Source organism: Sylvia atricapilla, chromosome 28 (genome assembly GCF_009819655.1).
Source record: "Sylvia atricapilla isolate bSylAtr1 chromosome 28, bSylAtr1.pri, whole genome shotgun sequence".
In the NCBI taxonomy this organism is placed as follows: Eukaryota; Metazoa; Chordata; class Aves; order Passeriformes; family Sylviidae; genus Sylvia; species Sylvia atricapilla.
In genome coordinates this window covers 3,206,455-3,221,931 of record NC_089167.1, presented here as the reverse complement: position 1 = coordinate 3,221,931, position 15,477 = coordinate 3,206,455, and the positions used below count along the sequence as shown (strand labels likewise).

At 59.3% G+C, this 15,477-nt stretch overlaps 1 protein-coding gene across 1 annotated transcript; it reads left to right on the top strand.

Annotated features, from left to right (window-relative positions):
* Window positions 1–5,922: 5,922 nt before the first annotated feature.
* On the top strand, window positions 5,923–8,802 carry ZNF703 (zinc finger protein 703). The gene is made up of 2 exons (XM_066337174.1): window positions 5,923–6,254; window positions 6,702–8,802. The coding sequence occupies exons 1-2, from the start codon at window positions 6,042–6,044 to the stop codon at window positions 8,076–8,078; spliced, it is 1,590 nt and encodes a 529-aa protein (XP_066193271.1). The 5' UTR covers window positions 5,923–6,041; the 3' UTR covers window positions 8,079–8,802.
* Window positions 8,803–15,477: the final 6,675 nt, after the last annotated feature.

The following is a 15,477-nucleotide window of genomic DNA, read 5'->3' as shown; positions in this document are numbered from 1 at the left end:
GTGCCCTGACCCTGAGCTGTCAAGAAGGAACAGCCAGATTAATGGGGTGGGCGGGTTCGTGCAATAATCGTTTGTTTGATGTGACAAGCCTGATAGGCGTTGATTTACTTACAGACTGATAGGCTTTTAATTGAGCACCTCCGTCCCAGTCACATCAAAGGCAGAGGTTGACAAGGGGCCCCTTTTACCAAAAGCTCCCAGTGACTGACAGATCCTGGATGCTAATTCTCCCGGGGAGGGGGTTCCCTCTTTTCTCTTCTTGGTGGTTTTTTATTCCCAGGCTGGGCCGGGCCGGCGCACAGAAAGCTCCTGTTCCTGCAGGAGACGGTGCCTCTCCTCGCCCGGAGCCCTCCGGCAAAGCCGAGCCCCCCTGCGCCACCCAGCCAGGCTTTTGTTGCCCTCCACAGGAGTTTTGGGGTGCCCCTGTCTCCTCCTGCTGCCCGGGGGTTGTGGCCACGCTGCCCAGGATGTCACAGGCAGGGAGCACCCAGGGACAGGGTTCCCCCCGTGCTGTCCCCAGCACTGTCCCCACCGTGGAGACGCTGTCCCCACCTTGTTCCTGGGGTGTCCTTCCTCGTCTCCTGGGCCTTTGGGGTGGCTCTGGATAATTCCTCCCCTAAAGGAGAGGAGGGACAGGGCCCTCTGTTTGTCACAGGCCAGGGCAGTGCCACGCTGGGGGCTTGGCTGTATCCACAGCACCTTGTCGCTGTCCCCAGGGCCAGCAGGGTGGCAGCCTCAGGTGGAACCAGTGACACCGACAGGAGCATCCAAGGCCAGTCCAGGTGGTCAGGGCGTTCTTGCCCCGGGTGTGCAGCCTGTCCCCAACACAGCTCTGGGCCCAGCTGTGCCACTAAACGGACAAGAGATGGTAGAAAGGAGCTGGAAAGGAGCTGCAGAACAAACCCGCAGTCGGTTTGTGGGTGATTTTTGGGGTGGGGGTGTGTTACCTGCCCCACCCGCTGGGTCTCCTCACAGGGGCTGGGTTCCACACCAAGAATTTGTGAATTATCCTGGACGGGCACAGCAAATCACCTGGAGGTGAGTGTGGCCGTGGGTACAGAGCAGGTGTGCAGCCCCTGACCCACCAAAGGAGCTGCAAAAGCCAAAGCAAGTGGCTCAGACATTTTGTGAAAGACTTATAGGGGATTATGGTCTTAATGGGAAATTTAAGGATGTGGGTATAAATCACAGCCTTTTCCTCTAACCTGTGGGGTAGAATTCGCCTGAGCCTTTGGGCTGGATTAGCTCCGTCTATTTATGTTTTAAAGACTGATGTGTTTTTCACTATCAAAATATAAATTATTTTTACTGTATCAATGATTAAATATTTTTCTTTCAGATCATAGAGTCCAAAAAAATAAATGTTTCTGAAGAGGCATTCAAAAAATTTAAAAGAAGAAAAAAATCCCTCTGAGAACCCCTTTTGTCATTTGCAACCAATAAAAATGCCTATTGTTATGAAGGGCTCATAAATAATCTGATTTTGGCATGCTTTCATACCATACAGAAAATGAATAAATTAAACTTGATTTACAGCCTTTTTCATTTTTATTAGAGTTGCTCCAAACATTTTCTGTGACGTACGTGCCAGATGAGCTGCGCTGAATGGTTTGAGGCTCTGGCCCTGGTATTACAGAAATTAAGTTGGTTTCATTTGCATAGTTTAATTAACTAATACTGGCAAAGAAAAAAAAGGAAGCCAGGGGTGAAGGTGAATTTTTTTTTTTTTTTGTGGGTGTCTGAGGACTCAATGAACGCACTGAGGCTGATCCCCTAAAGTGCCAGCACAGGGAAGTGCTGGGGTCCCCACAGCGATTTTGGGGGGCTCCAGTACTCACAGTGGTGGAGATTGAGGGGTCACCATCACCCCCCATCGTTTCTGAGATAGGGAAACTGAGGCACGGGAGCTCTGTGGCAGCAGCACGGGGTTATCATGAGGAGCAGCAGGGAGAATACCCCAAACTGTCCCGGCTACTCCCCAGGGCTGTGCGAACCCTCACTCTGATAGCACGGCCCAAAACTTGGAGATAAACCGGCAAAACCCCCCCAAAAAAGGCCCAGGGAAGTGAAGGTGACCCCGGGGCAGCCCCGAGCACCTGAGCTCCGTCCCTCCTTTCCCCCCCAGAGCTCTTTGGTGAGTGTGGGATGTTCTCCTCCCCCCTCCTGCAATTCATCCCGGAGAATTTCCCACCAGGAAACAGCTTCATTACATCAACAACAGGAAGACCCCACTGCTTTGTCACACAGAAAAGCAGCTGTTAGTCACACATCAAGGGAGCAGGGGAGGGGGGGGGGGGGGGAAAAAAAACCCTTCACCTTTTTCTGCTTTTATGTTTACAGCGTTAATGGCTCTGCGGAGGGAAGCGAGTCCCGGCCATTCCATAACTAACCATCACCAGCGAGGATCAGTTAATATCCAAGTGTCTTCCTGCTTTTCCTGCTACATGATTGCTTTGGAAAGAAAGATTAATTCCAACTTTAAAAAAGAAAACACTATTTTTATCATTGCCAGGAGTCTATACGGGCTTAAAAAAGAAAAAGCACTTGCTTGTCGTTTTACATCTTGCAATTTTGTCAGTTGTTTTAAAACATGTCTCCTGTAATAAATAAGATCATTTTTATGCACTTGTTCTGCAGCTAAAAGCAAGGCCTGGGTTGGTGCAGCGTGGGGAGTGGAGGGACTCGGGGATGGAGCAGGGCAGGGAAAACGCTGACTCGGAAGGTTTCGCCTGCACGGAGCAGCTGGAGGGGCTGCGGGGGAGGATTTACCTGCGGAACGGCGGGAGAACCACGGGCACCGAGAGGCAGATATCGGGGTTGGGATGTGCCTTGGATCCTCATCCTGCAGCGGGGCTGGAGCCACCCCCCGGGCACCGAGGGACAGATATCGGGGTTGGGATGGGCCTTGGATCCTCATCCTGCAGCTCCCCACACACTGACTGGAACCTCCGTGGGACCCCTCCAGGGACACCCCCAACTCGGGCTGTCCCTCCGCCCTGTCCCTCAGGGCATTTGTCCCCTCACTGCCCTGCACAGGTGGGAGATGCTGCCTGAGCCCCACACCTCACACACCCCCAGCTCTCCTTATCCCGTTTTTCCTTTAACTGTGCCCAGCAGCAAGGAGACGGGAGGGATTTATTCCGGTCAAAGGCAGCAGAGGAGAGTTACAGTGATTTAAATTCCTGTCGTTTCTTATCCCGGCACAAATCTCGGTGCAGGTTGCAGCGCTCGGGTGCCTCGCTCGTCCCCCTGCTCTGCACTCCCGTGGCACTCAGGATGCCAGGGCCATGGGACAGGAAACTCCCTGCTCAGGCTCATCCCAAGTTCCTGGAAGTTCTTGAAGGTCAATAAAAACTAAATTCCCTCTTCCCCAGCCTCACTTCACAGGTCACAAAGACGTCGGAGTCCCTGGGCTTTATTAGGACTCTGAACATGGCAAAATCAAACCTCCTTCATGGCAGCCCAGGTGGGGCAAGTCCTGTTTGGGGACGAAAACATCATCAGCCATTGGAGAAAGTGCTCCCCGAGGCTTCTGATCTCCTTTGGCTTTGCTACTATTCCAAATATTTTGCTTTTTCCTTTGGTGCTGGTGTTATTTTTGTTGGGCAAGGGTCTCGCTGCTTTTATTTGAACTTGTGCAATCTCTGAGCAGAGAGGGGCTTGTCATGGAGCAGAACTGGACGTGGAACAGGGATGTTTAACTTTCCCCCCTCTGGTCACTGTTCTCCTTAATGAAAACAGGAGACCCTCGTGGATTTTAGAGCAAAGGATCCAACCGGGGCCGGGAAGGGCACGAGCGTGGAGCGAGATTCACCATTACCCACGACATCCCTCTGATGGAGCTTTAATCCAGCAAACACAACACAGAAACCATCCAGAGATGGTCCCTGTGTGCCAGCACCGGGGCAGGATCAGGCCTTGGGCATGACCCGAGGTTGGGGGAAGGACAAACAGCCCCGGGGGCGTCTCTGCCCCGTTCCCCAGCGGTGTCGCCGCTGCTCTTACGCACTCGCCCCACCTGACTGGAGGTTACTCTGTGAAGGCCGTGTTGTTGTTGGCGAACAACCCGAGTGACTTTGAGGAAAGCCTTTTTTTTTTTCTCTTTCCTCCTTCCTTGAATGGCTCCTTTGAGCGGCAGCGCCTCTCCGCTCCCATCCCGCTATCCGGATTGAATCAATCTTGCGGTCAGCTTCGGGAGAGCGAAAAAAAAAAGAGAAGAAAAAAGCCTCAAAAGAGGGGAAATTGGCAGGTCTGACCCGGGGTGTGATTGATAGTGGTTGGACAAGCCGGACTGGATGTCAGGCTGCGCCGGGCGATGTCAGCACTCACTGGGGAAATCCAGCAAAGCCTTTTTTCCCAGAACCCGGAGCAGCCGCCTTGGAGAGGGGTGGGCACATGAACTTAATAATAGCAACATTGTTGGAACATAAAGCATCTGTCAGGAGTTAATATGATTAATTAGAGGTGTCTGTCTCTCCCCCTTTCCCCCGTCCCTTGCTGGGTAGGCAAGAGAGACATGAAACACAAACCCGGGGGGGGCAGAGGTGGGGCCGGGCACCTCGCCCCACATCGCCTTTCCTCAGGCCAAAGGTCCTCAGTTCTCATCCCATCCTGGCCCCCACGATTTCATCCTGTCACTCCACAGCCCCATCCCACCGCACATCTCCCCTGACGCTCAGGAAAGCCAGGGAAGGAGCTCTCACCCCACCAAGACCCCACAGCCTCACACGTAGGACATCACTTGGACAGAGCTCCAGGATTTATCCATTGCCTTGGCTCCTCAGGGACAGGGCCTGGCTGAGCTCGGCTGGTTTTCAGCCCCCTGCAAAAGTGAAGCCTCAGGGGTTTGTGAAATTAATTCAAGGATGTCTGGAAAAGGTAACTAGAAATAGGAAGTTAATTGTTGGAAGTTAATTAGTTATACAGCAGCCTGCTCTGGCACCTGAAGATTTTTAAGACTCAGCAAACCAAAGAAAGGAGAAAATGCCTGGAAAATGGGAGTTGTGGGTTCATGAGGGAATTGTCCCTTTGTGAGAGGCCTGAGTTAAGGTCAGCCCCCTCACCTTGGGTGGCACCAGGACGGGGCACAGGTGCTGTGCAGGGTCAGGGCGGTGGCAGGACACGAGCCCTGGAGGCAGGTTTGGGTGCGGGAGCCACTGGCACTGGGGTGCTGAGCCGTGCCGTGCCAAGCTGTGCCAAGCTGATCTTACCCAAGCCACGCCATGCCAGCTGTGCCTTGCCATACTGTGCCAGCTGTGCCATGCCATGCCAGCTGAGCCGTGCTGTGCCATTCCAAGCTGTGGCCTCTCTTGTCAGCCATGCCCAGGTGTGTTGGCAGTGCCAAGCTAAGCCCTGCTGAGGTGGTCCAGCCAAGCTATGCCAAGGTGTGCCAGCAGTGCCGTGCCATGCCATGCCATGCCAAGGTGTGCCAGCAGTGCCATGCCGTACCATGGTGAACTGTGCCAGCAGCGCCATGCCAAAGTGTGCCAGCAGTGCTATGCCGTACCATGGTAAACTGTGCCAGCAGTGTCATCCTATGCCATGGTAAACTGTGCCAGCAGTGCCATGGCCGAGCTGTGCCACCAGCGCCGTGCCGTGCCGAGCTGTGCCAGCAGTGCCACGGCCATGCCGTGCCACCAGCGCCGTGCCGTGCCGTGCCGTGCCGTGCCGTGCCGTGCCGTGCCGTGCCAGCAGCGCCGTGCGGCACGGAGCCGTGCTCTGCCCTGGGAGCCGGGGCCGCTGGAGCCGGGGCCGGAGCCGCGGTTCTCCCCCGCGCGGCGGCGCGGGGCGGTGGCGGCGGAGCGGCGGCGGTTCGCTCCCCCCACCGGCGGCTCTCCCCGCCCCGGGGGCCCGGCCGGGCGCGGATTGGTGCGCGGCGCCGGCCCCCTCGGAGCGCGGCCGCCATCGGGGCTATTTGACGTGTCGGTGGGGCCGGGGAAGGGCTTCGTCTCGCCGGGGCCGCCGCCGCCGCCGCTCCGCCGCCCGCCCGGCCCGGCCCGGCCCCGCGGAGCCCGGGCACCCCCCCCTTTCCCCCGCCCCAAATGAGCGGCGCTCCCGGCGGGCCCCGGCCGAGGACCCCGCCGAGCCGCGGAGCCGCGGCCGCCCCGTCGCCCCGGCCGCCCCCCGCCGACCCGCTGCGCCAGGCCAGCCGGCTGCCCATCCGCGTCCTGAAGATGCTCAGCGCCCACGGCGGCCACCTCCTGCACCCCGAGTACCTCCAGCCGCTCTCCTCCACGCCCGTCAGCCCCATCGAGGTCAGTGCCCGCCGTCCCCGAGCGCTGCTCGGACCCCGGGAGCCGCGCTCTCGGTTCTCCCGGCCGGGCTCTTTCTCAGCCCGGAGCTCTCCCGGCATTCCCGGCCGGCGCTCCCGGTCCTCCCGCGGCCGGGCTCTTCCCAGCCCGGTGCCTTGCCGGCTTTCCCGGCCGGCGCTCCCGGTTCTCCGGGCCGGGCTCTACCCTGCCCGGCGTCCCCGCTGCCCCCACCCGGTTCTTTCCCTCCCCGGCCGCCGCCGCAGCCCCGCTCTTCCCCCCGCCACCCGGTCCCTGTTCTCGGCGGCCGGGCGCGTCCCCCGCCCCGTCCCCGCCATCCCCGCGCCCTGGCTCGCCGCCGGGCCCGGCCCCGGGGCTTTGGGGTGGGGGGAGGCCGATGCGGGGGCGCCGTCGGTGTCCCCCCCCTCCTGACCGGCTCCGCTCCGCCCGCAGCTGGACGCCAAGAAGAGCCCGCTGGCGCTGCTGGCCCAGACCTGCTCGCAGATCGGGAAGCCCGACCCGCCGCCCTCCTCCAAGCTGAACGCCGTGGCCGCCGCCGCGCCCGCCGCCGAGAAGGAGCCGTCCGCCCGCCCCGCCGCGCTGAAGCCGCCGGGCAGCGGGGACGCGCCCGCCGAGGACAAGTCGAGCTTCAAGCCCTACTCGAAGGGCGGCGGGGAGCCGCGCAAGGAGGGCGGCGCGGACAAGGCCGGCTTTCGGGTGCCCAGCGCCGCTTGCCCGCCGTTCCCCCCGCACGCCGCCGCCTCGCCCGGCGGCTCCCGCGGGGCCTCGCCGCAGCACCCCGAGCCCAAGGGCGCCGAGGAGAAGAAGGAGCCCGAGAGCGGCAAGCCCAGCCCCGAGGGGACGGGCGGGGCGCTGGGGCGCGGGGTGGTGGAGCCCGGGGCGCACGGCGAGCCCCCCTCGGGCCGCAAGTCGGAGCCCCCCGCGCTGCCGCCCGCCGGCCATGTGGCCCCCGTGTCGCCCTACAAGCCGGGCCACTCCGTCTTCCCCCTGCCGCCCTCCAGCATCGGCTACCACGGCTCCATCGTCGGCGCCTACGCCGGCTACCCGTCCCAGTTCGTGCCCGGGCTGGACCCCACCAAGCCGGGGCTGGTGGGCAGCCAGCTGCCGGCGGCGCTGGGGCTGCCGGGCAAACCGCCCAGCTCCAGCCCGCTCACCGGGGCCTCGCCGCCCTCCTTCATGCAGGGATTATGCCGGGACCCGTATTGCCTGAGCTACCACAGCGCCTCGCACCTGGGCTCCAGCAACTGCTCCAGCTGCGTGCACGATCCCGGCAGCCTCAAGAGCGGATACCCCTTGGTGTACCCCACGCACCCCCTGCACTCGGTGCACACCACGCTCTCCTCCAGCGGCACCCCCAGCCTGCCCGGCCACCCCCTCTACACCTACGGCTTCATGCTGCAGAACGACCCCCTGCCCCACATATGCAACTGGGTGTCTGCCAGCGGACCCTGCGACAAGAGGTTTGCCACCTCGGAGGAGCTGCTCACCCACCTACGGACCCACACGGCCCTGCCGGGGGCCGAGAAACTCTTGGCGGGTTACCCTACCTCCGGGCTGGGCTCCGCGGCCTCCTGCCACCTGCACCTCCCGCCCGCCGCCCCCGGGAGCCCCAACACGTTACCGGCCTCGCTCTCCTTGAGGAGCCCACACACTTTGGGACTAAACAGGTACCACCCCTACGGCAAGAGCCACTTGCCCACGGCCGGCGCCCTGCCCGTGCCCTCCTTGCCGGCCGCCGGACCTTACTACTCCCCGTACGCGCTCTACGGCCAAAGACTCACGTCAGCCTCCGCCTTGGGATATCAGTAACCCCCGCGGCCCCGGCCGGCTCAGCCCCAGCCCCCGCGCCCTCCTTGGACTCTGTATTTATTACTGTATGTTAGCTTAAAGCTGGGAATATAAGTGCATTATACACCAATGAATCAATGGTATGCAAAAGTCTGTGTCCAAAAAAAAAAAAAAAAAAACAAAAAAACCTCGAAAAAAAGAAAAAAAAAAATCCCTCTTTACTTTGCAGGTGTGGGGCTTTGATTTTCCCCTTCTGTTTCTTTTGAATTTTTTTTTTTCCTTCCCTGTCTTAATTTCTCCCCTGAGAAATTCTCTTGCATGATTCCTGCCACACATGGAAAAGCTAAAAAAAAAAAAAAAAAAAAAAAGGCATTTTCCTCCTCCCTTCTGAGTTTATCGCTCTGGGATTCTGTTATCTGCGTTTGTAACTTGCAGATGTAATTTTTTTGGTAATTTTTTTTTCTTATTTTTAACCTTTGGGGTTTTCAAAATTTTTTTTCCTTTAAATTTTTTTTTTTAATTTTTTTTAAATTTTTTTTTTTCTTTTTTTGCGCTGTGTCCGGGGCCGGGGGCGCTGCGGATGCCGGCCGGGTGATGCTCACCCCTGGCCGTGCTCCTCCCGTGGCCGTGCCCCGCCGGGGGCTGCAGGACCCCGCGTGTCCCCCCCATCCCCGGGGCGGGGGACCGGAGGAACGGCGGGCGCAGCGGCAGGACCGGCGGCCCCGGGCGGGCGGACGAGCCCCCGGTAAGTCTGATTTTGTTAATAAACGCCTCTTGGTTGTACCCACGCTCTGGTCTGGTCTCGTCCCTGCCCGGGGGTCCGGCGGGGGCCGCGGGGTCCCAGCACCATCTAGCGGCGGCGGCGGCGGCGGGACCGGCCCCGGGAGCGCTCCAGGCGCGGCCCCGCGGGCTCCGCGCCCCCGTCCCCTCCCCGCGTGTCCGTGGCCCCCGGTGTCCGCGCGCGTGGCGGCGCGGGGAAGGTTCGAGAAGGCGTTTGAGCGGGATCAGAGCCGTGCCCCCGGGGCGCTGCGGGGAGCGGGTGGTCACCCTCTCCCGGGGGTGCAGGTTTAGGGGTGGGGTTGTGCTAGAAGCGGGGTCTCGGTGTGAGGACGGCCGGGGGCTGCTGGGGTCCTGACTGCTCCCGTTGAGTCGTTGTGCCGAGAGGAGGGTGATGGATGGCTCTGACAGGGTCTGGCTCCATCCGTGCCATGTTGGGGGCTCAGCTGGGCAGGGGGCTGTGCCTGCTCCATGCCCCGAGGAAAGCGCTTTTACTCCAACAGTGGGACCCCCGGCCAAGGCCCTGCTCCCCCTGGAAACCCTGCATGCCCCATTGCCCCACACCACTTATTTTTATTTTTTTTTTCTGCCTCGCTCCTGTTGCGTTTCAGTGAGTCACGCAATTAATCCCTGTTAATTGCCTTCTCGATATTGCTTTATGCCCTGTGTTTAAATTCCTTTGTGTCCTTTGAGCTGAAAAATAATGCACTGGAGAACAGGGACTGCTTTTGCCAAAGGGATTTTTATTTCCCTGCCTGTGCCTCGAGCGTGGCTGCGGGCGTGCGGCCGCTGGGAGGGCCCAGCCAGGGTTTCCTATGGCAGTGGGACAGGCTGGTGTTCCAGGGGCCACTTTGGCTCCATTCCGAGCTCCCCAAGGCTGGTTTTGGGGGCTCTGTGGCTGCTCTTTGCCCTGTGCAGACATGGCTGGGTCCGGTTGTGGCCGTGGTGGTGTTGCTCCTTCCAGGTGGGATGTTTGCTGGAGGAGGGCCTGGGGTTTGCCGGGCTGGGCTGGCACAGGGGGGTTTTGCTGCGGGTGTTTGCTCTGTGCTATGGGCACAGCAGCAAGGGGGTGCTGGGCCCAGGCTGATGCAGCTTTTTCAGGGTCTCCAGTGTCCCTGCTGGATGCTGAGCCTTTCCCAGCTGGTGCTGGCCATGGAGCGGGGTGCCGTGGGCAGAGCAGCTCCGGTGCAGCTCCAGTGCACGCTCTCTGGTGGCATGGGAGGTATCCAGACCCCCTCAGGAGCATCCCTTCTCTCTGGATGTGGTCCCAGCTCCCAGCAGTGATTCCTCTCGGTTTCAGCCTCGCTCGGGCACTGCCAGTGTCCATCACAAATCCTGGCCTTGCCTGGGGCCTGTCACAGGGTCCTGCACTGGAATTTTGTCCCACCGTACCCGGCCGTGGCCATGGCTGGGCACCTCGTGCCACAGGGTGGGAGGACGATGCCGCAGAGCCTCGAGGTGCAGTAGCCCAGTGCCAAAATCAGCACCGGGTGTCGGGCTGCGGTGGCCGTGCCACGTCCCAGCCATGGAGCAGCCAGGGCACGGGGCTGCACAGCCTTCATCCTGCCAGAGCCTTCTCCCAGAGCTGCCAGGAGCATCCCTCCTTACAGCAAAGCTCCATCCCTTCTCTCCCCCACACCAGGATGGTCCCCGCTCCAAAAAAATCCCGTGCGCCTTCCTTCACCCACGGTAGGGCTGGATGCTGCTCAGATGCATCCTGCTGTGCAGGAGGTTCCCTGAGGAGTATTTTTCCCCTCCCTAAGGACTGCAGCAGCGGGGCCAGACCATGTAAACACTGCGAGTATCATCTGATAGCGGCGGCACTTGGGCTGGAGCTGCTGGGGAACAGTTGTGTTGCCAATATATTAAATAATTCCCTGTGTAATGTATGCCCAGGTTATTGCGGAATTCATTTTATAATAAGAGCACTGGGATGCACTTTATTAATCATTCTGTCTAACAACCTGCACTCCACAGTTTCAGTTTGATTTGATTCAATCCTGTCTTTCTGCAAAATATATGGCTGAGTGGGTCGGATAATGTATGGCTTAATTTAGAGTTGTATGGGTTTGAATTACCATTTTCATAATGTGCTGTGCATTAATGTGTTGCATCATTTATACAGAAAAATGTGCAAGGTTTCAAAACCTCTCCAGGAGGCAAAAGTCACCTAAAGGGAACACGGAGAGACAGAAAAAAACCTTTTCAAATCCGGCTGGGGCTGCGAGGACACCGGTGGGTGTCGGATGTGGGGACAGCAGTGTTGGGGCTGTGCTGGTGGCTCCTTTCCCTCGTGGCACAGCAGCACCTTCTCCAGCTCTCCCCAAGCTGCCAGGGACCTGCAGCTCCTGACTCGCCGGTGACCCCGGTGCCGGCGCTCGCCGGAGTTGCGCCCACCGTCACTCACCCCGCGCCGCAAGGAAAAAAGCTCTGATTATCCAAATACAGTCATTAAAGGGGAAATGTGTTTTTAGGACTGTCAGAGTGATTAATGAGGGTTAGCAATCCTTGCAAATGCACTTGTTTAGTCTAACTGGCAGCCTCTCCTTTCCTATTGATTTATGGTGGCAGTTGCCGGGGCCGTGGCGCGAGTGGAAGGAGCGGGGCTGTGCCGGGGCTGCCGGGGCACGACGAGGGGCCCGGCCGAGCGGCACGGCACGCTCTGCTGTGCCGGAGGCAGCCGAACAAAGGCAACATTATATCCTGTGCCGGGGAAGGAATGACTTGGACGCACACGCCGAGCCGCTCCGCGTGCCTTATAAATATCCCCGTCTGTAAAGCCCGAAGCCCAGCTGACCACAGCCACGCTGTCCGCCCAATAAAGACGTGAATGAAAGAGCCAGGCCCCATTTTTTTTTTTTTTTTCTTGTTGTTTTCCTTCCTCTCCTGCAAAAAAAAAAAAGATTCCGCGATGTGTTTTAGGTGATGCAGAGGTGGCTGCCCGCAGACGTACAAGGCGTTTCAGAGTCCAGAGCGGAGCACGGCGTCCTCGAGGGCTGGAGCCTGCCCAGGGGTCAGGCCAGGATGCAGAGGCATGGGCCGCAGCAGAGCCACGGTGGGTGGATGAGAAGTTCCTCAGCTGCATAAAACAGCTTTTCTTTCCACGTGAGCACTGGTGGAATCCACAGAGAACACGGGCTCTGTTTGTCCTCAAAGCCAGAGTGGCGTGGAAACCTCCTCTCCCCCCATCAGCAGCCCCGTGCCCAGCCTGGGGTCAGGGGTTTGCTTTGGGGCACATTTCGTGCTGCGTGACCTGAGAGCAGACCTGGAGGGACAGAGCTGTGCTTGGAGATGGCAGCGGAGGTCCTGTGCCAGGGCTGTGAGCTGGAGCCCTGCAGGAGGAGCAGCTGGAGCAGCCGGCGGTGACACGGACCGGCCGGTGGTGACACAGAGCGGCCGGGGCAGCACCGGGGTTGGCACCGTGAGCACAGCCCCACCCTGCCCTGGTGTGGGCTTCACCTCCTGCCACTGCCAGCAGTGGGACAGCACAAGTGACAAGAGGCCCTGGACGAGGTGAGTGGAGAAGGGCAAAGACCTCAAGGTGCCAAAGCCAGAAGAGCGTGGGCAAGCACCAGGGACAGTGCAGTGGCCAGGACTGCCACGAATGGGAGTGGACTTTCATCTGGCTCTGGATAACGACTGAAGAGCTGCTGCATCTGCCGTGGCTGTGGATTGGTGTGTGGTGCAAATCCTCCAGCAGCTCTGGTTCCATCTTTGGCAGCGATATGCTGATATCTTCCTCGCCACACCAGGACACCCGGCCTCGGCTGGTCACCAGTGACCCCATGGGAAGTGCCCAGTGTGACCCATGGCCATGGTTTCCCTCTTCTGCAGTGTCTGACCAGCGTGACAGTCCAGCACAGGGCCCCTGGCAGGTGACAACCCCCTGGTCCTGGGCTGAGCCACAGCTGTTCCCTCACCCAGCTGACACCGGAGTGTGGCAGTGATCGTTCCCGCAGGCCCAGGTCACAGTCACCCCTCTGTTCGTTGTGGTGAATAACTGAAGATGCTGATCCTTACACACAAACATTTCAGCTGAACCCGAGAGCGCAGGGGAGGGTGCTCAGCCGACATCTCTGTGTGCAGAGCAGGATCCTGTGGCTCGAGTCACAGCAACAAAGATTTACACCGACCGTTGTGTTTTCCGAAGGTGTTCATGGAAATCTCTGGGAGCAGCTTTGCTGTAACTTCATCCCATCTTCCAGCGTGGTGCAGGAGACAGGACAGGAGGATGTGACCCACAGAGTCTTTGTCTTTGCCAAAGGTGACAGTGGAATGCTGACCCTGTGCTATCAGAGCTGGCCTCAATGGGCTGAGCAGAGCTGGACACTGTGCAGGGTGCAATGTGACCTCTTCCAACACCTTGTGGTCCCAGAATTCACGGATCACCCCTCCTGGCCTGGAAAATTTTGGAAGGAGATGAAGGATGCAGCATCCTGGGCATCTGGTGCCTTCTGGGGCTTGGTAGACCCTTCCTGCAGACCCCTCAGTGGAACAGAGAATCAAAAAGGCCTTTTTTGTGTCCCCCACAGCTGCCAAGGGCTCCCCAGCAGGCCTCAGGGCTGGGCTGGTGCCCACCACAGCAGCCCCTGCATCTCCACTGGTGCAGCCGTGGGAGAGGGAGATGCTGCTGCACCAAAGATGGGACCAGTGGGAACCTGAGGTCCCAGTGCCACCTCTCCGTGAGCAGCTCCTGCAGGAGGGGTGGCTGGGGGGCTCCGAGAGAGAAGGACAGGAGAGAAATGGGGACAATTAAAGATCTTTCTTGCTGAACCCTCACCATCTTTTCTGCACTTCCCAGCGGGAGAAGAGAGAAGCACCCAAAAGATTTGCTGTGTTTTTCTCTCTGGATGAGAAGGATGGGGCTGCTCATCACCGAGGATGGCATCGAGGCCAGGAGCCCTGCTCCTGTGGGCAGAGCTCCTACAAAAGGGATTCCTTGTTTCTGCTGGAGCAGTGTTGCCTTTGTGGGGTTTTGTTCCTGTTCCTTGCACAATCCTGGAAGCATCCAACGGGCTGGAGGAGGACAGTCCCCTCAGAGGTGAGAAGAGCCATGTTCTGGGCAAAATGGAAATGGAGCCAGAAGCCCTTCCTTCCTTCTGTCTGGAGTTCCCACAGTCTCTTGGACTCTGTTTGGGTTTTGTTGGGAACAACTGGGATGGATGGGGCTGGCTGGGTGCCTGCTCCTCTGGCTGCAGAGATGTGCTCTGTCCCCATTGCTGCCTCGACAATTCCCAAACTTTTCCAAGTTGCTGGTGCTGGCACAGAAATCCTGCAGCACTGGGGCAGCAACTTGGAGGGTTCCTACCTAAGGAATGCCCCAAGGGGAGCACCAGGATTCAGCAGCTCTCATCTTCTTTCGGGATGTCCTGGTGTGTGGCAGACCCTGAGCCCTCCTGGCCATGGGGGAAGCTCTCAGGGTGCTGGGTTTGGGACTGGCTCTGAGCACCTGGGGTGTGCACAGCACCCACACGCCGCAGGTGAGTTAGTGGGAGACGGGGCCAGGGCAGGGCTGGCAGCTCTGGGATGCTCTGTGCCAGCAGGGCACGGGGAGAGCTCAGCACCACAGCCAAGGGTGGGAAATGGGCACAGCCCCCGGCCTTTGATCACAGCCCAATCTCCACAAACCCCGGGGCAGCGATGGGCTCTGGGGGGACAGGAGACTCCTGTCTGCGGGACCAGCGCGGTGCCAGGGCTGCTGCTGGCACCTCGGGCTGCCCCTGCTCATCCCTCCTGCCCTTCTCCCGCCGCAGGAGCAGCCCTTTCATCTCGCAGGGAGGTACAAATGGAGCTGTCAGATGCCATCAGCCCCGCGATATGACAGGTTGTGGGGCCGGGGCCCCTCGAACAGAGCAGCCTTGTCTGTCAGAGCCGCCTGACACTCCCCATAATGGCCAGATGGATGAGACTCTGAAAGTAGGGCCCCGGCGCGTTTTCAACTCTATTTTGGGTGAAAACACTTCTTGAAAGATCTTGAAAGGAGCTGGCAGTTTAGTAGTTCAAATGATTAATGAGCACTGGCTCTGCCGGGTGGATTTCTCGCGCCGTGCCAGCAGCTGGGCTGCTCCAGCGGGCCAAGACACGCCGCGCTCCCCCCGCGGCCCCGGCTCCCCCCGAAACCCCCCGGTTTTCCCGGAAATGACACCAACGCGACAGGCCCTGCATATGGAAAAAGTTAAATATAAATTACTGCTGAAAGAGGCCTCGCTGAGCGGAGTTAGTTAAAGATGTTTATGGATTCAGAAACACGGGCCTGCATATGTATTTAGGGATGACAAATGTGATTCAATAAGTCAGGAATTTCTCCGTGGGCTGAGGCGGGACCCGCGCGGCGCGGGCGCTGCTCTGGGCTCTCCAGCTCAGTGCCATAAATCCTGCAGACAGGCTCCTTGTTCCTCCCCGGGCTGCTTGGGATTGATTCTCGCCTTTTCCCTGGAGCAGACCAAGTCCCAGGAGATGCTGTGTTTGGGATGTGACAGCCCTGCTCCTTCCACGGGTGTCCCCTGGGATGGGTTTGGGGGGCTTGGGAAAACCCGCTGGATGCTCCGTGGGGTCACTGGGGACCGTGCCATCCACACTGCCACCAGGGCCAGGCACATCCCTGTCCCTGAGCTCTCTGTCCCCCCCAGAGCCACTCTCAGAG